The sequence below is a fragment of the Panulirus ornatus genome, chromosome 57 (genome assembly GCF_036320965.1).
Source record: "Panulirus ornatus isolate Po-2019 chromosome 57, ASM3632096v1, whole genome shotgun sequence".
In the NCBI taxonomy this organism is placed as follows: Eukaryota; Metazoa; Arthropoda; class Malacostraca; order Decapoda; family Palinuridae; genus Panulirus; species Panulirus ornatus.
This window is the reverse complement of record NC_092280.1, coordinates 6,668,582-6,693,888: the sequence shown is the minus strand read 5'-3', so window position 1 is coordinate 6,693,888 and position 25,307 is coordinate 6,668,582. Positions and strand designations below refer to the sequence as shown.

General features: G+C 43.9%; 1 protein-coding gene across 2 annotated transcripts in view; it reads right to left on the bottom strand.

Annotated features, from left to right (window-relative positions):
- LOC139766146 (uncharacterized) overlaps window positions 1-25,307 on the bottom strand; it is a 42,539-nt gene that overhangs the window by 13,570 nt on the left and 3,662 nt on the right. The window contains exons 2-4 of one of the 2 annotated variants that reach the window (XM_071694406.1): window positions 10,753-10,892; window positions 8,239-8,313; window positions 936-1,132 (exon numbers count right to left, since the gene is read on the bottom strand). In XM_071694406.1, the coding sequence (XP_071550507.1) occupies window positions 936-1,132; window positions 8,239-8,313; window positions 10,753-10,843 (363 nt within the window). In that variant the 5' untranslated portion in view covers window positions 10,844-10,892. The remainder of the gene's footprint in view (window positions 1-935; window positions 1,133-8,238; window positions 8,314-10,752; window positions 10,893-25,307) is intronic. The other variant, XM_071694407.1, reaches the window with a different exon arrangement.

The window sequence follows — 25,307 nt, the reverse complement described above, 5'->3', positions numbered from 1 at the left end:
GTGAGGGAGGCCATGGTGGGGCACGTACAGCCTGATGTATGGTGAGGGAGGCCATGGTGGGGCACGTACAGCCTGATGTATGGTGAGGGAGGCCATGGTGGGGCACGTACAGCCTGATGTATGGTGAATGAGGCCATGGTGGGGCACGCACAGCCTGATGTATGGTGAGGGAGGCCATGGTAGGGAGCTGGCCATAGGGTAAACACAGCCAGAAGTACACAGATCCATAAATCGTTAACATGGGTTGTTAGCGGTCTGGCGGTGGGTGGCTGGGTGTGTGTGTGGGTCGGCTGTGTGGGTAGCTGGCTGGCTGGACGGCTGTGTGGGTGTGTGTAAGGGATCCCACTCCTAGACTGCCGTCCACATCAACAATAAATGTTCAAAACAATGTTTGTTGCTTAGCTATGTTTCTGTCTTTATTAGAAACAAAGGCTCGTATTATCATTATGATAATCATTTTGGGATTTGTGTGCGTATATATATATATATATATATATATATATATATATATATATATATATATATATATATATATATATATGTATATATATATATATATATATATATATATATATATATATATATATATATATATATATATATATATATATATAAGCTATCAGTAAACAACCCCAGGGAGGAAGAGAGGGTCAGTGGGTCCCCAGGGAGATGGAGGATGGTTACCCCAGAGATATTGTAGGTGGGTAGGTACCTATGAGATATGTTGGGGGATTCCCCGGGACGTGGTAGGTGGGTTTCCCCGGGGACATGGAAGGTGGGCTCCCCCAAGACATGGCAGGTGGGTAGTCCCAGGGACATGGTAGATGCATTCCCACGGGGGTATGGTAGGTGGGTTCCCCTGGGGATATGGTAGGTGGGTTCCCCTGGGACATGATAGGTGGGTTCCCCTGGGACATGGTAGGTGGGTACTCAACATTAACGGTGACTCCTGGTATGGTGAAGACGGCCATCTTGGGACGATTTCTTGGGATATACTGGTAGAACTGTTGGCCGTCCCTCCACCACTTGAGGGAGTAGAGCACCTCACCCTCGAGGGCGAAGTGGCATCGAACCCTGGCACTGTGACCCACCAGCACCACCCGTGGCACCTCCACCTCCGTCACCCTCAACCCTGCCGGCAGAGAGGTCAAGGTCAGCCCTCGGGGGTCAAAGGTCAGCATGATACAATAAAGTCACATACTGGATCATCCCTAGATTAGAATGACATAATCAAAAACAGTTATACCATACGTGTGTTTGTGTGTGTGTGTGTGTGTGTGTGTGTGTGTGTGTGTGTGTGTGAGTTCCACCACTGGAACGCACCTCCCCACCCAAACGCAACCATGACGTCCCAAGACCCGTAACTCTCTTCTGCAGTGGGCAATAACGCTTGACGTGGGGAGGGGGGAGTTACTGCATTGCTTTTTCATTTTCAAATAAGTGGCACTGCAGGAGCGTACGTACCTTCAGATCCGTCTTCGTCTTCGTGATGGTTAACATAATGGTTCACGATTACCCTGGTGACCTCGATCGAAACTCCTTACAATACCATGAACATACAAGGTGGAATTTTTCTCATAGATAAAGTGACATTCTTATAAATGTCCCATTCATTAATTTCAGTGGTGGTGACAGTGTGTGGTGTTCCTCATGACATTAGCTGGGTCCGTATCACTTTGAGACCATGTCAATATTTGACATACTTTAGATGGCGTCTGAGACTTGACCAAGGCTCATGCTGCTTCTCCCTTATGGTTTACGAGATATGAGAAAAATTCCACCGCCAAGCTGGGTCGCGGTTGGAAGATGATATCACTATGTCTTGTTTAGTGGCGAAGCGGGAGAAAACATGGCTGTGACATGTGTGAACTGTGAAAAAATATGACCAAAAGACATTATCTAGGTTAACTTATAGTGCATTAATTTCCTGAGAAGATACGAAATACATTTACGAAATGAATGACAGTATTATGAACACACTATATCATAATAAATGGTAGTAATTGAAATAAGTGACAGTATGAACAGTATATCATAAATGGTAGTAATTGAAATAAGTGACAGTATGAACAGTATATCATAAATGGTAGTTATTGAAATAAATGGAGGTGGGGTCAATGATGGGAGCGGTCATCACCTTGAAGAGTACTTCTCTCTATCCACCAGACCCTGGACAGAAGCGACCACCATCTCATTGGACATTGTAAGAAATTTGATATACGTTTACGTGACCACACAACTTCCAGGAGGGGGGGGGGGGGGGGGGGAGAGGGGGACACATAAGTTGGGATTTGTTTTCTACGAGTTTGTTTGTCCTCCTCCAAGTTGTTTGGAGGCGTTTTACAAGTTCTTTTGAGGCAGCGAGTCGAAAGTGCCTCGGGGGCTCGGGCAGAGAGAGACAGTCGGCCGGGATCCTTCTCAGAACAGGGGACGTGGCTCTGCTTACTCGGCTCGTACAGACAATCCGGCTATATCCTTCGCTGAGGAGGCTCTGGCGACTTACCCCTGGAGGCTGAGAGAGAGAGAGAGAGAGAGAGAGAGAGAGAGAGAGAGAGAGAGACTGTCTTGACATGCTCTTCTGGAATCTGAGAATCTCTCATTTCATATACGTCTTTGATACAGTGAGCAGAAACTTGAAGATTTCCACGTCTCCTGTAGGAGTGGAGTGTGGGGCGTGTATCTCCAGGTCCTCCCTCGCCAGGACAGGGACGCCCTGTCAGACCCTGTGATTCACCAAGGCTTGGGGTACCTGGCCCCTGTATGTAGTAGTAATTTTCTTGCCTGCGATAGGGACTTGGGAGTCGACAGTGTTTGTGAAAGTCGACCTTTCACAAGAACTCGACCTAGGGAAGACTCCGATGGAGATCAACTGTCTGCTGGTGAATGTTGAGAATCAATTCAAGTACTTGGAGAAGACAATAATCATCAAAATATTCACGGAATATATTCCACAAAACCGACCATCGTGTTTAAAGATGCACAAAGATCTACTTATGTCCAGGAGAAGGCAACAAAGATGGTGTCGGAATTAGAATTTCTGAGTTATGCCGAGCGTTTAGAGATCATAATGGAAGAGAGAAGAACAGGTGAATTGATGACAATACTCAGTTTTGTAAACCATTTTAGCGAGGACAGTGAACAGGTCTTTGTTACACGCAAAGCTAGAAGAACTGGAGACCACAACATGAAGATGAAACAACCAGAGGCTATAACATGAAGATAGAACAACTATAGAGGCCATAGCATGAAGATAGAACTACTATAGAGGCTAGAACATGAAAATAGAACAACTATAGAGGCCATAACATGAAGATAGAACAACTATAGAGGCTATAACATGAAGATAGAACAACCAGAGGCTATAACATGAAGATAGAACAACCAGAGGCTATAACATGAAGATAGAACTACTATAGAGGCTAGAACATGAAGATAGAACAACCAAAGGCTATAACATGAAGATAGAACTACTATAGAGGCCATAACATGAAGATAGAACAACTATAGAGGCTAGAGCATGAAGATAGAACAACCAGAGGCTAGAACATGAAGACAGAACAACATGACATGGAGATACACAAAACAATTGTGAGAGAAAAATAGAAAGAGGTACTTTTACAGTATAAGACTGATGGATGAAATGGATAAGATGAATAATGAATCTGTGAATGTGGATGGCGTACAGAAGCTGAAAAAGTCATATGAAATAGAGCCTTACGAGTGTAGAATTCCCTCTCCTTATGAATAGATCATTACACAGAAACACACACACACACACACACACACACACACACACACACTTTGATCACCATACAATTAACATTTATATCCACGTACGTTGATCACCATATAATTATAATTAATATCCATATCTAACCTCCAGGTCCTGGGCAGCAGCCATCAGATCTTAATTAAGTAGACCTGTTCCCATATGTGGACCAATTTTTCACCCAGTCTGTTTCCTCTGTGGCCACCAGAGGCGGAAGTTCCCGTAGATTGGAAAACTTTGAACGATAACGCGAATCTAAATATCTTATAGAAGGGAAATTATAGGAATTTCTGACTTTTTAATGAGGTTTTTTTCTCCTATTAGCTACATTCTCATTTTCACTACATTACGAATCACTTATACATCCAAGACACTGTATAATTTCGTAATGTTTTTCGACTAAAGTGGGGCATCAGGTTATGGTCATCTTCCCTATGATCTCATCTTCACTACATTTTCCGCCTAAGATATCTTGGATCTCAATGTGATGCTTAATGTTTTAGATGTAACATCAATTATAACTTTACGACACAGAGTTTTTGTTCTTATGGATATTCTTGATGGTTTCTCTGTTATCGTGTTACATAACGGCTGACTGATCTACGATGAAGTAGAACTTGTTCTATCTGGAATCCTTTTTGGTAGGAAACTTTACCAAAGAGGATGAAGATGTCGTATTCTTCTCCATGCGGATTTGTGTTGTGTTGGCAGCAGCTCCTACTGTGGGTCTGGGGTGGCACAGTTGATCCTCGCCTTCTGGTGGGGTTATGTGATCACCTATAGCGACACCTCCACTGCTAGATAGATGATCCTCAGACAGCATTATGTGCAGTCGAAACTGCCTCTTGAAGCCGTGAGGGCAATGGACACCTTCAGAATTTGATTGGTGGGAAGAAGTAGTCTGATGTGGAGAGGACTGACGGTGGTTAGTTAGGGGTCAGGATGTGGAGTTGTGGATGATGGTGGTAGAGTCAAGTGTGGAGAGCGTGGAGGGAGGCATCGCAGGGTATGGACGATGGTCAGGGGACGTGGTTAATGAGACTGGCTGTGAGGAGGGACCGGTCAACGACGGCAGTGTTGTGGTGAACGTATAGAAGGAAGGAGTGAGGTGTGAGGAGGGACGACAGGATGTGCCAATGCACCTTGATGAGGGAGAGTTCACGGACGGTGCCACTGCATGATGAGGAAGATGAGGAGGGACACCAGTCAGGAGAGAAGGTGAGGAACATTGCCAGGGCACTAGGATCGTCGCTCAACTGGTTCCGTCTATATCTGAGGCTGAAACATATCCTCGCGTCAGCCCACCAGCGGCTGCAACGTCTTGCAGTATATTTCCTCTCTCTCCGCCTCTCTTATCTAATGAGGCAGTCCTGAGCTGGAGTCTAAAGATGATAGTGTCATGTTCCATTATCTATTAGTATTATTTTTGCCGGGATTTTTGGCGGCTAGCGTCCGGGACTTCTAAACTTTGAAATGAATTTTTGGGGGTTTAAAATATCGCTATCTTCACCGTACCCTAATCTTTATTATACCTTTATCGTCACCACATCCGTTATCTTCACTGTGTCCTTATCGTCTCTGCTTAATCATAGATGCACCTTAATTTTCAACAACCTGTTATATTCACAACTTCCTCAGTTCACTGCAGCTTATATCACCAGTGCTTGAATCAAGGAAGGCCGAAGACTGGCTTTGAACCAAACATGGAACACACTGTCTTACACCACTCTAATCTTCATCGTTTAGGATCTTATCTCTTATCACACACACACACACACACACACACACACACACACACACACACACACACACACACACACACACACACACACACACAAATCCCCCCGGTGTAAATTCTCTCCCCGGAGCTGGTCGACAGATGAATGGATGAGACTTTGACAATAAACGTAATAGATAATGTAACTTTGTGGAGGAAATCCTGGAGGAGAGAGAGAGAGAGAGAGAGAGAGAGAGAGAGAGAGAGAGAGAGAGAGAGAGAGAGAGAGAGAGAGACTCGTCACCCTGATCGTCCGATAGATCGAGTGTCATAGAAAACCCCTGAAAAATCCCATACACCTAATTTGCCAACGTCCCCCCCAGAAAACCCAATAAACATCCATGAAGACAGAGATCCTATACATACAATTTTTTTTAAAAGTCGCCTCCAGAGACCCAGTGAATACAATTCAACAGTGCCCCCAGAGTTATATAGTCCCCCGTGGAGTTCGGATAGATATGATTCGATAGATTCCCCCCAGAGATCCATTGGATAAGATTTGATAGACTCCCCCACTTCCTCCCCTTCCCACTCCATCCCCTTTGTGGCGACTATTTAATAGAGTTCCCCGGAGCTCCAATATGTAGGATTTAATAGAATACCCCCATTCCCCATCCCCCATGTACATCCAGCAGGTACGATTTAATACATCTATCTGCAATTTGGATTTACTTCTGTTATACGAATGACGATATGAATAGCTTGGCAGAATACAAGGCCGGATGCATTGCTATAAGATGAGGGGAACGAAGTGTACAAGAGTACAGAGTGTACAGTAACAGAGGGTGTACAGTAATGCAGTGCTACCCCAATAGTCTGCCCCAACTCATCCATCAGTCTTGGCATTACTGATGATATATTATTCTGAAGGGTGATGTCAGTGCCCCATTTTCCCAAGTTATCAATAGCTTTTTATGTTAATTTCCCCCAGCTAGGCTGTGGGACAGAAGTAATTTACTCCGAGGGTGGAGACCCATTTACTTACAATTCTTTTTGTAAATTATCCAGAGAGGTATGTAAATCACACGGATATAACTAGGGCAAAAGTGTAAAAATTCGTCTAATTGTGTTTGCACATGTGTCATTACATATATATATATATATATATATATATATATATAGAGAGAGAGAGAGAGAGAGAGAGAGAGAGAGAGAGAGAGAGAGAGAGAGAGAGAGAAACTAGCCATATAGTCCCCAGGGCTTTATGATCTCCATGATGATCAGAGAAAGACGATATCCCTACACCTCGGGTTACCCCAGTGGAGCCGTGGGCCTCCCCTGGTGTGTACCAGCATGAGAAAAAGAGTCTCCTTGCACTCAGCCAATGGCAATCACGAGAGTTTTATTCTCACTTTATGAGTGTCAACAGAGCACACGTTCCTCACCCATCCTCATAAGTAGGTCGTGAGGTAACATGAGGATTTTCATGTCAGGGGAGGAGTTGGTCAGCTCTCCTGACGCCTCTGTAGTGTTGTGAGGGAGACACTCCTGACTACTGTCAGCACTCCTGACACTCATGAGGTCTATGATCAGTTGTCCCCACCATCTTAGACTCCGACACAGCGGACCCTTCCATATGAGGCTCTATCGCAAATCTCCCCGTTACTAGAGGCTCTATGACTGACGTCCCTCTCATGAGAAGCTCTACAATAGACGTCCCTGTTGTTAGAAGCTCTGTAATAGACGTCCGTTACTAGAAGCTCTACAATAGACGTCCCTGTTATCAGAAGTTCTGCAATAGACGTCCGTTACTAGAAGCTCTACAATAGACGTCCCTGATATCAGAAGCTCTGTAACAGACGTCCGTTACTAGAAGCTCTACAATAGACGTCCCTGTTATCAGAAGCTCTGTAATAGACGTCCGTTACTAGAAGCTCTATAATAGACGTCTCTGTTATCAGAAGCTCTGTAATAGACGTCCGTTACTAGAAGCTCTATAATAGACGTCCCTGTCATGAAAAAACTCTTTATACGAGATGTTACAAGCAAGCGTCCCTGTCAAAGAGAACCTCTCCAATAGACGTCTATCGTGAGATAACTCTAAGGAAACGCTAATAGAATATGGAAATGTTACTTAGAACTTAAGTTTGATAGCGTTATCATCACTAGTTGTGTTGTTGATGTTCCTAGGGCGCTCTATATGTCCCTAATAGCAGAGAGTCTGTTGTGCATGGCTCTATGAAGAGTGAGAACTCTACGGACATCCAGGTTTTAATCCTTCGAGTATGGCAATATGACCCATGAGCACGACTTTACGACCCTTGGGTACGATAAACCCTTGGCCTTTGACATGACCCTGATGGATCGGACCAGAGACCATGTTATTATGTTCAAGGATCACTCCATCAATGCTCATGGGTCGTATCGCCCTGGTCAAAGGTGACCTCGTTTTTGGCTGAAGGGGTCACACAGTCTTCCTCAAGAGTCGTACTCAAAGGACCATGTTATAGCTGTCCCTATCATGGAGAGCAGCAATCCTTGAGCTATAACAGTTTTACTATGAAAAGCCATATCATAGGTCGCTATATCAGGAAATATGTTATAGGTTGTATAATGCGGTGATAGCAGCTATATTATTATATATATCTGACTCATGTATCTTGGTCTATACTATGCATGCCATATAAGAGCTAGCAATACTATAATAGACTTATATTTAAGCTGATTAGATTTCGACATTTTCAGCACCAACCTTCAACAAGGGCGCAGGCGCAAAGGGCAAGTAGTGGATCCAGGGCTCTGCGCATGGCCTCCCACGCAGCCTGACCTGTGGAAGGGGTGCAGGTTAGTAAATAGTGTTCATATATTACCTATATTGCCATAATCAACTGTCTTGAAGGAAAAGAATACTTTAAAATGTTACCCTCAAAGAGCTTAAGTACGATTTCATTTTGCTTCACTGTTATCATCACCGCTAGATATGAGTATCTATATGTTAACTTGCATTATCTGTTACGACAAAAAAAAAATCTTTGTAATCAAGTAAGAAATTATAGAACTACACAAAATTCGAGTACGTGTCACAGAATATTAATATTACAAAAACATGAACCCAAAATGCAGTTCAAGGAACCCATAAACCTATATCATCATCTCTCGTTGCCTTTGTATCAAGATCTGAGTGGCAATACTGGGCCGTCCAGCTGCACCACAGTCATGAGTGGTAACACTGCAAGGATGTAAGGCCACACCTGGAGCTTTCAGTGATGGTTACCGCACCAATGATTACATGAATATCAGTCAAAATGAAATTACTACATTTCTAATGTTAGCTGAGGAAGCAGGAGCAACTGAGGCCCTATTCAAGGCCATCCCACTAACGCTAAATATATATATATATATATATATATATATATATATATATATATATATATATATATATATATATATATATATATATATTCATATGACCTAGCCCGAGCCAGGTACCCATTCGATCGACTAACCTCTACGGGTGGATGAACAGATGGGTTGACTGTTGACCAATTGTTGCAACCAGGGTTCGAACCTATGCACTCGACCGCGGTAGTCCAAAAGGCTCCATGAACCAAGGAGATTTGAGGGCATGCGTCGGTTATCTACAGGAGGACATATATAGAGGATCTTGCATCCCTGATCTGTATAGATGGAAGCAGGGTGATCGAGCAGAAGGTTCCTCCTCACCCACCACTTCCTCCGGTATATCCCCCAGCAGGAGAAAAGCTACCAAGGAACAACGTCGAGTAGAGAGAGAGAGAGAGAGAGAGAGAGAGAGAGAGAGAGAGAGAGAGAGAGAGAGTATACACTAGCATGGACATTCCATGGGAAAGTATGAATGGAAAACGTCTTCCGTCGAAGCCCTCTGTTGAGAAGGGCTCTAACCGCTAATCTATAAAGATAAGAGCGAGCTGAAAGTGCTCATTTTATTGCCATTCTAAGATAGGTTTGTGCACTGATAATCATCTATATCAGTAAAGTATTTGTCGGGTATCGACATGAACAGATAACATTCTCCTAAAGAACTTCTCCAATGGTATTTTATTCCAGTTTTCTATGACTCTCCTGCTGGAGGAACTACCCGTACGTTGTCGTACCTGAGGGTGGGGACGTCGTGGTCGTAAGGGCGTCGGGTTATCATCCATGGTCCGCCCGCACAGCAAGTTTCTGGTGAGGGTGGTACGTCATCCGTCACCAGGAGGACACCAAAAGCGGGTGATGTGTAGGAGGCCTCCTCGGGCGTGGGTGTCTGCTCTCTCTCTCTCTCTCTCTCTCTCTCTCTCTCTCTCTCTCTCTCTCTCTCTCTCTCTCTCTCTCTGGGAGAAGAGAGAGGGGAGAGAGAGAGAGAGAGAGAGAGAGAGAGAGAGAGAGAGAGAGAGAGAGAGAGAGAGAGAGACGAGTCCACATCCATCTTGACACAACAGGTGACCGACAGGCTGGACACGAGCCTCCGCGTCCAATATGAATTAAACATGCCAGGATGACGGATCGTAACGGCGTTGCCGACGGATCAGTTCACGTATTGCTTTGTGCTCAGGGATCCTCTCTGCCAACTGAGGACGAAGGTACGACCCTGGAGCACGACCGTATGACACCCGTCGTGCAGGAGGGTATAAGGGCGAAATGTGCGAAAGTAAGGCCCTTTTCTATTGAGAGAGATTACACCCGTTCCATCATTCCGGTATCCTTTTACTCCTCTCATCACTCCAACATCTTGTAAAACGTTCCAAGACTTTTACCTCGTTCGGAATATTCACATCTTGCTAGGGATAGTCATATATTCTTTTTACCATTCTGTAAATTAGCGTTAAATTGCTTCCAAGACGACAGACTGGGGATCCAAGGGGGGCAATCAGGTAGACAGACGGTCAAAAATGTCATAAAACATTGGACCAATTACCTACCCACTGCATCAAGTAATCAGGACGAAGCCATGATCCTCTTCGCCAGGCATTAAGCTTCCTAACTTTCATTTTAGGGATCAAATTACATCCATAAACCCGTAGAGTTAGGCTGCTACTGCGATATGAAGCTGAGGTTATTTCTCTGATACATAAGCGGCCAATAGACAAGATCTGAACGAATAAGTACCGTGGATCCAACATGGGTGGCAGGAGGGAGAGTTGTGTACGATCAGGTCAAGGTACACTTGTGCCTGGAGTCGAGCGAAGTCTCTGGACTGCGAAATAAATGAACACAACAAGTGCGCAAGACTCACGTTCATACCAACCTGTTTCTTCCCTGTTAGAGCACACAGCTTTGCTCTTATTCACACTAACTCTCAACAGTCGACGGGGAAGGTGTAGTCTTGCTGAGAACATTATCACTCCAAAGATTTTATCATTTCTCTGCTACCGCGTGCAGCGCCGCCTGGAATTTACGGGAATCTTTTAAAAGAACTACTGGAGTTTAGATTATCGTATTATTATTGTTATTACTATTATCATTATTATTATCATCATCATTATTATTGACAATTATCATTATTATTATTATTATTATCATTATTATTATCATTATTATTATTAATAATTATTATTATTATTATCATTATCATTACCATTATAATTATTGTTATTATTATTATTTTCATTATTATCATTATCATTATCATTATCATAATCATTATTACTATTATCATTTTTATTGTTATCATCATTATTATCATTATTATCATTATTATCATCATTATCATCATTATCATCATTATTTTTATGATCATCATTATGGACGGAAAAGAGTACAGCGCGCAACCCACTTTGGCAACACTGCCCAGTGCGGCAGGAGGGCCGCAGGGTTGCCAACAGAACTCCATCACAGGTATAGCGTTGCCTTCGTAACTCTTCATTTTATTTTGGCTTTTATTTACTAGTTCTCATTTCCGTATTTGCACAATACTGGCCAGACCAAAATATGAGTGAAATAAAAAAAAAAAATATTCATGGTTACTGACCGCTGGGGAGAACGCCAAGAATTTGCATTTCAAATTTGGAAATTCAATAACGTAGATTCATGTATCAGTGTTGTGGGGGGGTTTTTTCCCTCTCTTTTTTTAATTTCTGAACTTCAGTAATAAATATCAGCTACAGATTGTAAACTAACACACATGGGGGAAACATGGTTATATCGAAAAAAAAAAATATATATATATATACATATACATATATATATATATATATATATATATATATTTCCTGTTATTGTAACTGATGCTTTTTCATAAATATGGATGTGCCATTCGGGTCTATAGAACATTCATCAACATTCATCTTTCCACCAAAAAAAAAATTGGTTCAAAACAAATGATAAACCAATTATTGCATGAAGTGTACATTGAGGACGAACGTTTGCAAAGACTTCTGATTCCCAGGCAGGATACGAGACGCAAGAACTAAAATACTGGAACCCATCACTTGGAAAGTCAGGAGATGGCAAGAGTAAACATTAACACCAGCATCGTCTGCATTAATGGTGGAGGGACTCACCAACCAGGACTCTAAGGAGAGAAGAGGCCCCTGGTTAAGGACCACAAATGGGAGGAGACAGTGAGAGATGTGGGCCCTTGGTTGAGGACCACCAGTGGTAGGAAACATAGAGACGTGGCCCTAGGCTGAGGACCAGCATATCCTTAGGAGGACCACCATGGCCTGAGGAGGACCACTACATGCCCTCGGGAAGACCAAGAATTCTCGAGAGGACCAGCGTCTCCCCTCAGCAACACCAACATGTCCTCAGGACCAGCATATCTCCTCAGCAACACCAACATGTCCTCAGCATGTCTTAAGGAAGACTACATTACCCGCTAGCTTACCAGACGTAGACAGCTGCTGCCTGGACACCACTATACATAAGGAACCATGACAGGGATGATAACCAGGAGGAACACAGTGACACACTGACCTCCCCGCCTCCCTCACTAGACACGCACTTCCCGGAATCGCCTTCCACACTATTTCATCTATGAAATCATGAGACATTTACTGCTGTAAAGCATCCAAGCCTAACCTTTCGACTCCACTACCAAAGATAGACACTTATATTAGCATCTACCAGTGATAAACAGGTTCAACATGCGTGACCTGGGTGTACAGGTGGGACCGGGTGGTGCTCACAGCGAGGCAGTGACTTCGCGATATGGTAGTGAAACGTGGCAAGCGTTGACCGTAGAGTTTATGCGCCGACGCGCCACGCTCCATCCACTCACATGTTTCAGAAAAGCTTGGGTTTGCAGTGAAACCATTGTATAGATGTTTACCCAACCGTCCCTCCCGTATACTTCTTGTATAAATGATGTAAATGGCAATTAAATGAAAGTGTAAAGTTTCTTGATTGCTTGTTCGTTCATTACGATGAGATAAAGCAATTACAGGCAGTTACAACATAAAACGTAGTACCAGTTTACTATGATTGTATGATATACCACTTAAATATACTATAATATATCGTTTGATTATACTTTATGGCATACCAGTGTCAGTGCAATCTCATAACATACCAGTTCAATGGAATTATTCGCTTCGAGTTATTCTTATCATCAAATATCGTGGAATATTTGTATTCAAAGATTTAGAAGATGAAGATTTTGATAACACGGGCTTGAGTCATTACTCACAAGGGTTGTCATCACACTCTGGGGTTATCATCACACTCTGGGGTCGACGAGTCACGACTCTCAGGGGGAGCTGAGTCCCCACATCCAAGGTCACAGTGTCAGGGGTGTACAATACCTGGCTCTGCCTGGCAACCTGCTCTTAATTGCCTGTAATAACCAGGCTATTCACACTCCTACCTCCTCCTCCTCCTCCCCCTTCCTCATGCCTGCCTTTCCCCTCTCTCCCCTGAACCTCCTCCAGCACCTCATTAATTACCTTCCCTCCCCCACACCCACACACCCACCCACACACAACCCGCCTTGTCAGCCTCTCTCTCTCTCTCTCTCTCTCTCTCTCTCTCTCTCTCTCTCTCTCTCTCTCTCTCTCTCTCTCTCTCTCTCTCTCCACCTTCATCATGTGGCCATATAAGGCCCCTGACCTGTGACGTCATCTGACAGTGATAGAGAGTAAACTGGAATCATTTCAGTTCCGACTCCACTGACGAAGAAAAAAGAAATATTCAGTGTCATTGATATGTGGCTATAAATCCCTGCTGTTGAAATGTAAACCAACGCCACTGAAAAATATACCTAAACCACTGAAAAGTAAACCTAAGCCACTGGAAATGTAAACCCATTGAAAATTAAAACCGCCAGAATCTGTAAGTAAACTAACACCTGAAAAGTAAGATTATATTACTAGAGGTTATTAGAGTGTGTCCTCACGTCATGCACTTGTAAACTAGAGTGTGTCCTCACGTCATGCACGTGTAAACTAGAGTGTGTCCTCACGTCATGCACTTGTAAACTAGAGTGTGTCCTCACGTCATGCACGTGTAAACTAGAGTGTGTCCTCACGTCATGCACGTGTAAACTAGAGTGTGTCCTAACGTCATGCACACGTAGACTATAATGTGTCGTCACGTCATGCACGTGTAAACTAAAGTGTGTCCTCACGTCATGTACAAGTAAACTAGACCGTGTCCTCACGTCATGTACATGTAAACTAGAGTGTGTTCTCACGTCATGTACAAGTAAACTAGACCGTGTCCTCACGTCATGTACAAGTAAACTAGACCGTGTCCTCACGTCATGTACATGTAAACTAGAGTGTGTTCTCACGTCATGCACACGTAGATTAGAGTGTGTCCTAGCGTCACGCACACGTAGATTAGAGTGTGTCCTAGCGTCATGCACACCACTGAAAGAAAACGTGAATCAGCGAAAGATAATTGATCGTAAATTCACGCCGCCGTCCTGAAAGTAATCCCTCGCCACAAGGTTCGACCCAGGGACTAAAGTTCTTATCGAGCCTTGGTCTTAATTGGATGACTAAAATGAGTCGAAAGTGTTGGAGAAGGACGGAGAAAAGATGAGGGATCCAAGACTTCTTGACGAAGTAGTACAGAGTCTGTTATTTATAAAGGTTTGTGGTCTTCTTAAAGCGTTTGGAGAGACATGAGCTTAAGAGTTCTAAAGCTTAGCGTTGTAAAGGAAGAAACAGACGTCACAACGACCCGGCCTGAAGTTGCCAACGAGGTAGTTAGAGTCATATAAAAACTTTTACAATTGTTGGTGTCAGTTTCACAAACACGAAAAAAAAATTATCTAACCGAAATGTCTGGCAAGAACATACAATGCTATTTGTTTTTGTTTGTGCTTTTTTTTTTTTTGTTCCATCTTTTCAGACAGAACAATTAAATGGAGTGAAAACCTAATGTCTGTGTTATCAATACACTAGGTCCAGTTTCCCGTGGGTAGTAGAACGACAACTTCACGGCAGTGCCTCCGCGAAAAGAAGATCGCAACTTATACTTTTGTTTTCAAGTCACTAGAGCCAGATCCCCACGTAAGTCACGATGCTAAATTCTCGAGCTATTACCACACGTTGGAAGAAGCTGAAACCCTTTATTTTCCAGGCATTAAAGAATCTTTTTTTTTGTGTGTAAGCTGTTTTACGACTCTATAAGGTTGGTGCTGCCAGACGCAGGAGTAGGGCTGACCATTACACGCTCAACACATCACAGTAGCTTTCCCGCCAGCAACAGGAGCGGGTGCGTCGCTCGGAAACTGATGCGAACTGAACTGAGAACGAATCCCGGGCTCTAAGTTGGCCAAACATCAGACTGACATTTCCTGGCCACACCGCAGTGTAGCGGTATAGCAATTAGCGGCGCAGCGAATGGATCTAGCGGGGCCAGTGGCCCACCAGTCCAGGACAGCCACGGCCCTCAGCCAACCCAGCTGCTCAGAATCTCCTTCACGGGAGGTCAGAAAATGGGTACCAGGCGTAAAGTGAGGCGCACACACACACACACACACACACACACACACACACACACACACACACACACACACACACAAGCAGGCACGCACATGGTAATACATCCAGTATTAACCTCTGTGATGAGGGGGACGCTTGGCGATTAGACAGCTAGTGCGCACTGATCACCCGGGGCTGTTCCCGCGTGCGCACCCGCAGGTGTGCCTTCGTCCTTGTCAATATACAAAGCATTAGAGAATTGCACATGTAGTGCTAGACTGTTGACGACTTCAGCTCCCCAGAAATAACATTCTTGAACCTGATGAATGACTGGAGTCCTTGCTTAAGCTACTCCAACCTGTGGATCAAACTCACGTGATAAAGGAGGTTAATTTTCCACTGTACGCATTTCAAAAATCTGGTTATTTAATTCTTCTTTTTTCCCTGGTGATGTACGAGGTTGTGGGAGAGGTATGGGCGACCGCAAGACAATGGCACTGGAGGGGAGGAACGTGCATTGGCAGATTGGAGCGACTGTTTCCCTGGAATGTTAATTAATTTTCCGGGCTAATAGAAGTTAATTTCCCAGGAAACATTTCACGCAGAGCGACATCAGCGCGGAGGAGGAGGAGGAGGAAGCCTCCACCACCACCAGTTATCCCCCCCTCGGTCCCTCCGTCAACTCACACTGGTGACAGGCATATGTATCCGCCGGCGTCAGTGGCTGGCGACCCATTACCACCTGCTCTCCTGGAGAGAGAGAGAGAGAGAGAGAGAGAGAGAGAGAGAGAGAGAGAGAGAGAGAGAGAGAGAGAGAGAGTAACAGTTAGCTTCGCCGCCCAGCCACCTGTGTTGGTGTGGTTCCACCTGGCCCTCCTCATCCAGCCACCTGTGTTGGTGTGGTTCCACCTGGCACTCCTTACTCCGCCACCTGTGTTGGTGTGGTTCCACCTGGCCCTCCTCATCCAGCCACCTGTGTTGGTGTGGTTCCACCTGGCCCTCCTCACCCAGCCACCTGTGTTGGTGTGGTTCCACCTGGCCCTCTTCACCCAGCCACCTGTGTTGGTGTAGTTCCACCTGGCACTCTGTATAAGCAGGTGTTAAGACGTTCAACAGCATGACCTGCTGTTCTGTTCACACACCACTTCAGTTCGTCCTCAACAAGGGGAACGTATGATCACCTAACGACAACTTCAGCAAGGGCACTGGCAGCAAGCAGCTTGGCGGCCGACTAGCTCCCAATTTCATTGCCAGACGTATGACATACTGCTAAATCGTATGCTCTTCTGGAGAATTTTTTGGCCCCAAAAATATATGAAGATTCGCCATGCTGTTAACGAGGAAACAAAATGTCTTTTGTGACGTTGACTGGCTTATTGTGTGTGTGTGTGTGTGTGTTTGTGTGTGTGTGTGTGTGTAATTCAAGTATGGTGCCCTACTGTGCGGCAACGTGTTGCAACACTCTGACAAGAAGACTAGTTTCCTACCCTGGGCCTCTCCTGATGCGGGTGACCGGCAGAGGAATACAGAACTTCTGTGTCGTTGAGGTTAAAAGCTTCCTTAGACACGACATCACAGCCCTTGAGCAGTACAGTACGACCCCCTGAGCACGAAGGTACGACCCCTGTGTATGATGGGTAGGCCTTCAAGCCCAAGGGTCGTATCGTCGTGCTCAAGGGTCGTACCAGACTGCTCAAAGGTCGTGCCATACTGCTCAAGGGTCGTGCCATACTGCTCAAGAGTCGTACCAGACTTCTGGTGTCAGAGCTGTTTAAACCTCTTATATGATAAGAAATTTTATGAATATGATTAGAAAAATATGCCCAAAAAGATATATATATATTCAGATTCCGAGAGACGAAATTCCCCTACTCCCACCCACACAAAAAGGCCTTCCACAAGCCCTCGCCAGCCACCAGGCTGCAGAGCGCGAGTACCTTAAAGAAGAAAACAATATCTTGAGAAATATGAAGATCCTCTCGAGGAGGCAAGTAGCTTTGGAACTCCGGCCTCTTGAAGTATTTCAGGGTTAGATACTGTAGGGTTGCTGTTGTGGGGGCGGGAGGAGGTTTAATCGGAAGAGCCTTACAAAAGTCGGAAGTCCATAAGAGCATTACAAAAGCGTGTGGTTGGGGGAGGGAAAGGAACAGTAATTTTGTAGAGTAGACGTAGCCAAAGCTTCTTAACATTGCCAGCGCTCGTGCTAAGGGATGGCGGGAGGGAGGGAGCCACATAGATTTCACATTTCAACCCTGATTTTTCGTACGCTCAAGAAGCGACGCACCTCCTCTCTCTCTCTCTCTCTCTCTCTCTCTCTCTCTCTCTCTCTCTCTCTCTCTCTCTCTCTCTCTCTCTCTGAGCTGTTGCCAGATGCTCGTTGATTAGCGGTTCCGTTTGATAATTTTAGATTTTTGAGTCATGCTACCGTGAGATGTGTCATGATTATGTATCATGTCTAGTAATTCAAGTTTGAAAACGATAGATTTACTATATAAACTATATCCATCGATAACATTTGGCACAATTTCAGTCTTTTTTTGGACGATTGCCAGATAGACAATAAGTGCCGTTTGCGTACGATACTTTCAGTTCAAAGTCGATTCTCTGGCCATAGATGCTATAAATACCTATAAATTTTGACCTGCATACTGTACATGTTTGAGTATTTATTTCGGATAATTAGATGTACAAATACAGTTTAAATCGAGCGAACGTAATGATGTGAAATCCATTATGTTATGAAGGCGGATTGAACACTAGGATATTACCAGGAGACAGGCTAATTAATGTGATGGGTCGTGTTCATAAGGCCTGTAATGATCTGTTAAGTCGCGCAATATCAGCTCATGTGTTTGGTGAGGCTAATATGTCTTTAATGGACTATGATGCCTCGTAGTGGTGTATAAGGCTGGGCCAAATAACCAGCGTAACGAGGGACGCTTATTACTATCTATGATACTCGATAATTGCCTAAAATGATCATCAAAAAAAAACATTATCACCCATGTCATAAATATGAGTTACGTGTGTAAGTATATAATACTCATAAAGATGAATATGATGAGTAAAACTTTTAATATCTATAATGTTCTATAATCTTTGCCCACTGTAGGAAAATCATTATATACGGGAGGGGTCTCTCGTGTCTATAATCGTCTATAATGACTATAAAGATCTATAATACTCGAAGAAGATAAGCTAAGAATACACAAGGCAAGACTGTCAGCTTGTATTTATGATACCTATAATAACTCATAATGACTCATAATAACTCATAATGACTCATAATGTTTGTGCAGCTCAGTGTCATCTATGATACAAGCTTCCCTGAAGAAGGTTAGATCAAGCTAAAGTTAGACTCTATAATGCTAGAGATAAGCTAAAGTTATCCTCTATAATGCTAGATACAATCTAAGATATACTCTATAATGCTAGATATAATCTAAATTTAGACTCTATAATGCCAGATACAAGCTAAAGTTATACTCTGTAATGCCATATACAAGCTAAAGTTAGACTCTATAATGCCAGATACAAGCTAAAGTTAGACTCTATAATGCCAGATACGAGCTAAAGTCAGACTCTATAATACCAGATACGAGCTAAAATCATAATCTATAATGCTGAATACAAGCTAAAATTATTCTCTATAATGCTGAATACAAGCTAAAGCTAGACTCTATAATGCCAGGTACAAGCTAAGGTTATACTCTATAATGCCAGATACAAGCTAAGGTTATTGTGAATAATGATAGTACAAGTCGAGATCATATACATCGCGTGATGTGGTAAGATTTGCAATGTAAATCATCATATGCATTGGCCGTAAACTGTGCCTGTTATGTTCTCTCTCTCTCTCTCTCTCTCTCTCTCTCTCTCTCTCTCTCTCTCTCTCTCTCTCTCTCTCTCTCTCTCTCTCTCTAAGACACACAATATGATATTAACAAGTTGTCAACAGCGAATTTTGACTTGGGGGCCCTTTTTTGGGTTATTTTTTACCAGTGGTTACGTAGGCAATCTTAAGCCTTTGCTGAGAGGGGTAGAAAAAAAAGGGCAAGTTTAACGAGGGTGATCAACGAAGACTTAACGACCCTCACATCCAGGCCAGGGTAATTACCGTTAAATTTTATACATTCTAAGATAATGAAAGATATTGATGATAACGAACTCCTTAATAGGTCAATGGTCTAGTGCTGTAGTCTACACGCCTCTACGAACTCACAGTAGAGTGTTGTAGTCTACATTGTAAACTGGTGTAAACTGGCATCCCCGAAAACTCGTGTAAGTTGGGACCATTGTAAACCAGTGGACACTAAGAGTGCTGTGAACCATTATATATATATAATTTTTGGAACCGCTGGAAACTCATTTACTCTGGTACCATTGTTAACTAACGTACCATTGCAGCATTGTAAATTCATATACACCAAAATCATTGTAAACTCACGTACAGGGGTGCCATTGTAAGATAATGTAGACTGGCGCCATTGTAAACTTATGTACAGTGACGCCATTGTAACCTCATGTAATCTAGTACCATTGTAAACTCTGGGATGATAATAGACTCATTCACAGCTGATACTGGGTCTTGATTGTGGGACTAGGTCTTCCTGGGATGTGTTTGGGATTCACCTCTTAATTACCCAATTAGAGGAACAAAATGATGAATGACAGAGAACCACCAGCTAGAGCTGAGTGGCACCATCTGTTGTAGAACCACCATCCAACCCTGAGTGGCACCGTCTCTTATAGAACAAGACCTGAGTAGCACCATTCCTTGTAGAACGAGGCCTGAGTGGCACCACTTCTCGTAGAATCATTTAACCACACCTGAGTGGTACCACTCCTGGCGAACCACCATCTGTAGAGCCATCAAATGGTCCTGAGTGGTACCATCTGTAGAACCACCATCTGGTCCTGAGTGGTACCATCGATAGCACCACCATCTGGTCCTGAGTTGTACCAACCAACTTCTGTAGAACCACCAGCTGGTCCTGAGTGTTAACAACCATCTCCTGTAGAACCACCAGTTGGTCCTGAGTGGCAGCAACCATCTCCTGTAGAACCACCAGTTGGTCCTGGGTGGCAGCAACCATCTCCTGTAGAACCACCAGTTGGTCCTGGGTGGCAGCAACCATCTCCTGTAGAACCACATCCAGTAGTTATAATTCAAGACAAAAATGGAGCGCGCGAAAAAGCAGCTCGACAATGAAGCGAACCTCAATAGCGACGAGTAATGACATGTTTGCATCCTATTTGAAGTGTTTATTGTAATTAATGTTACGGTCGCTAATGACGCCGCCATTTCGTCACAAGTTTAACGATGAAAAATCATTTGCCATCATTCGTTGTTTTTTTCCTTTTCTTGTAATGACCTATTTGTACAGGGCAGGGAGGGGGTTCGACACACACACACACACACACACACACACACACATCCCTCTTCTTCTCTCCTTTGGCTCATGCTCTGTCTCATGCTTATGTAGCGTCTCCTTTGTAGCGTAATCTTCCATATGTTATACCATCATCTTTTCCCGTGTTTTAGAGTCCAAACTTGTCAAAGAGACCAGTCTGTTGTTCAGCACAATTTCCCAACCTCCTTTCTAAAAGATGGGCATGACACTCACTCTTTTCCACTCGCTTGCCTCTAGACCCCACCGACTGTGACATGTTCAATGATATTTCAAGTGATCTGGAAGTGTATATGCACACATCCTCAGCACATATGGAGAAACTTCATCAGGACATCAGTCCTCTATGGGTCAATGCACTTCGCAAACATATAGATGTCTTTCCTATTCATTTCGATGTTTTCGAAGACCTCCTTCCCATTCCACCTCATTGGTGTTGGGTCTCTGGCGTCTTCCACTGTGAAACCACTTTGGAACTTTGTTATTCAGCTCTATGTATATCCTTACAACGTCACTTATAACGCTTTCCTCTGAATATGATAACAGATTAGCTGTTTCTTAACCAGCGATTGACCAATCATGAATTGATGGAAAGCTTAGATTTCCACATATATCTCTCATCTTCTTTTGGCAGTTTGCTGGCAAAGACGGACGCTCCCCTGTAGTCAAACCCATGTTGACACACCATCCTGCCCAAAGGGTTTACCTTGAACGGTAATACGTTAATGACACTGTACAGAGGACCAACCAAGTATCGGAAAGTAAATCAAACGCGAACGACCCATCAGCCACCATATACATGGAACTTGGATTCATGGATCACACTGACATGACAGGGAGTAACGCTGAGAACCATGGCCAGGAGAATACTCGCTGCAGGAATTAGAAATCTGATGGTGAAATAAAGAAGCTGAAACTAATGCAAAAAAAAAAGCACTTCGTAAATAGACTAAAGGAAATGGAAGACGTGGATGACCATGACCTTCAACAATGCAACCTTGAATTGAGAAGAGAAAGACACTACAGCCTGCGTGTGTGTGTGTGTGTGTGTGTTGTAGCAAGCAGAGAATTAAAAGAAGCATAACAAATATAGGCAGAAACGCGTCAATCAAAACTGGAAATCTAGCGGGAAAGACATCCAGGACACAAGAGCCCCTTTTCCAGGAGTGGCTGGTCGTATTTCTACCCCGAGCGAAGCGACGGAACTCATCTGTAGGGCCACCGCTGGAACCACCTCCTCCTCCAGGTAACTGGTCAACATTGCTCCCGAGCCAACTGGTGATGAAGACGTGTGACGGAAGATGTGTGTGTGTGTGTGTGTGCGGGGCTCAAGGAGGGCAGTGTAGTGTGGAGCTACCAAGCTGCTGCTGGGTATGTGATGGACGACGCCATCGGGAAAGAAGCCAAGGCATTTCGGGGAAAGGGGAGGAGGGTGCCACACGCGCGGAGTAATATCCCTGCCATGGGTCATACCTTACCCCAGGTACTCATAGGTAGATAGGTACACACTCTCTCTCTCTCTCTCTCTCTCTCTCTCTCTCTCTCTCTCTCTCTCTCTCTCTCTCTCTCTCTCTCTCTCTCTCTCTCGTTGACCTTCGCTGCCTTGCCCGGAGGAGGAGGAGACAGGACAGGCAGGTAATAAAGGATTGCGAGGGAAGAAATGATATATTTTAGACAAGACTTAACCTGCAGAGGACAGACGGAGGGGTGGGTTATTCAGACAGGGACTGCATGACAGCATACGTAACAAGGCTCATGAAAAGGCAGACCCCGCGTGTTTGCATGACGTAATTAAGACTTTTACAGAAGTGTTTGGAGAGAAAAATGCTGAAAAATATTCATGTGTGATGTTGGTAATGAGATAGAATTGGTAGGTCACAAAATGTGTGATGGTCACCGGGTTAGTGTGTGTGGTGTGGTGTGGTATTGTGTGGTGTGGTGGTGTTTTGGCAGTATTGTGGGGTGTGGTGGTATTGTGTGATGTGGTAGTATTATGTGGTGGTGTGGTGTGGTAGAGTTGTGTAGTGTGGTGATGTTATGTGGTGTGGTGGTATTGTGTGGTGTGGTAGTATTATGTGTTGTGGTGATATTGTGTGGATGGTGGTACTAAGCAGTGTGGTGGTATTGTGTGGTGTGGTAGTATTGTGTGATGTGGTGGAATTGCGTAGTGTGGTGGATTTGTGTGGTGTGGTAGCATCGCTTGGTATGGTGGTATTGTGTGGTGTTGTGGTATTGTGTAGTCGTGTGGTGGTATTTTGTGGTTTGAGTGAACTGTGTAAAATGGTAGAGTTAAGTAGACCTTATCTCTGTCGTAGATAGATAACCCTAGAACCTTTTCCATGGGGTTCATGCTGTCTCCAGGCTGCGCTGCAATCAGAAGCAGGGAAACAATTGACTCCTTCTTAACGAGACGTTAAAGATGGCCTCTGTGATATTTTCACCTGCTGGGTAGATAAACCACAGAAATCTGTGTGTAAAAGAGAGCGAGGGGTAGACATTGTGGCTAATCTGTCCCCAAAGGTGAGCAACAGAATTGGAAGGGAGGCAGACCGTCTGCCAGCAAATCGTAGAGTCGCATTCAAGTGTATGGGTAAGGCGATGTGTTATGCCAAGGTACAGACAATATATGGTAGACCATAACCTGGATTATGTTGCTCACGTCTGATCACCTCAAGAAGCACAAGGATACAAAGATATGACTGAGAGGAACATTGCTGAGTCCACGGGGAAATAAAACACGATAGGTTCCCAAGTGCACTTTCGTGTAATAATCACATCATCAGGAGAGATACAAGAAAGAAAGAAATATATATATATATATATATATATATATGTGTGTGTGTGTGTGTGTGACCAGGCCTTTGTCGATCACTCTGATCAGCTTATGTAGGCTTATCTGCCTATGTCCTGGCATCACACGCGCCATCACCCGAGGCTGTGATAGGGAAAGAGAAAACCAATTATGCAAAACCAGACAGGATGATGGATTTGTTGAAACATTTATTGTCGGATCCAAAGTCGACTTCAATAACAATTTACGTTATTCAAACCCCTAGTGTAGTAACAAGAGTCAGGAGGTTTTGGTATCAGTAAGATAACAGATTTATAGTTTTTCAATTTGTGATTATGGAAAGATGTAGTGATGCTTGCCAGTAATGACGAAGGATCAAGAGAAATGCGATGCTTAGAGAGCCAAGTCCTGATGGTGTTGGAACCTACAAAAGGCTGTGTGTGTCTGCCAAGTCAACATTTTTGCTTCACCACAGACACCAAGATGCTTCAAGTTTAGACATGTTAAGTTCAGACATGTTAAGTTCAAACGTGTTAAGTTCAGACATCTTATACGAATAGCTTTTTAGTAGCCAAACCTTAATAGAATGTCGTACTTTGGTTTTGTATATTGGTATGAGAACGAAAGATTTAGGACACAGATCTTTGAGTCCTTTGAACCACCCCTCCCACTCATCACCCAATTCCCAAACTACCTTCCTCGTTCACCTCGAACTCTGCTTCTGACGAAGATGATCCCAAGTGGGTATCCTCTCCCTGTCACCCAGCCAGCGAGGGCGAGTCCTCAGGGCAACCACACACACACACACACACACACACACACACACACACACACAGGAGTCATTTGTCACACAAGACATGGTTGTGGCATTACAGGTTTGCCTCTCTATAAATATACGTCAGCGTTGACTCACGACACCTTTAAGGTACGCTTATATTTCATGCAAAGATCCTCTTTGATATTTCCGAGTCAAAGAGGAAAATGATGATAATTTACGTAAGATACTTTTGAGGTTGATTCTGAGCGGGTAGAGCTCAGGGTGTGATGGCGATATCCAGATAACGAAACGTTATCCATAGTGTTCACCCGAGGCCCTGGATGTTCTTATCCTTATGAGAAGGCGCCCTTAGTCTCCTCAGTCGGCAGCTGATATATATGTAGATAAATGATCTCAGTTATTCATCTATTTATGATGCGATTACATGATATGTGGCTGGCATTTCCCACTTAAGTGTAAGTTCAGTAACTACTCAGTGGTTCGTTATTCGACTGAATCCTCAGTGGTCCACTGACCCGAAGCTTCTCGGGAGTCGAACGTTTCAGATCATTTCCAAAGTGGCGTTGCTCTGATCACTCAGTGGTTCGGCAGTGGGCAAGTAGAGCCTCGGTGTTAGCTGACGAAATAGTTGATGAAATAAACGAGGGAGAGAGAGAGAGAGAGAGAGAGAGGATTTCGCTACACACACACACACACACAGACACACACAGATGGGACCCCACGAGCACAGCAGAACACCCTAATTGTATACCACTGTAACGATACGTGATGACATACTCACATACAGACACACACGCTCACAACACTTACACTTACACCTGTACACAGAACACTTACACTTGTACACCGAGTCTGACCTGCAAGTGTACCAGCAGTGTTACAGACTCGAACCCGTGATATCTGAGTGTTGCTTGTGATTCCCAATTGCAACCTGACATACCTAATGCAAAT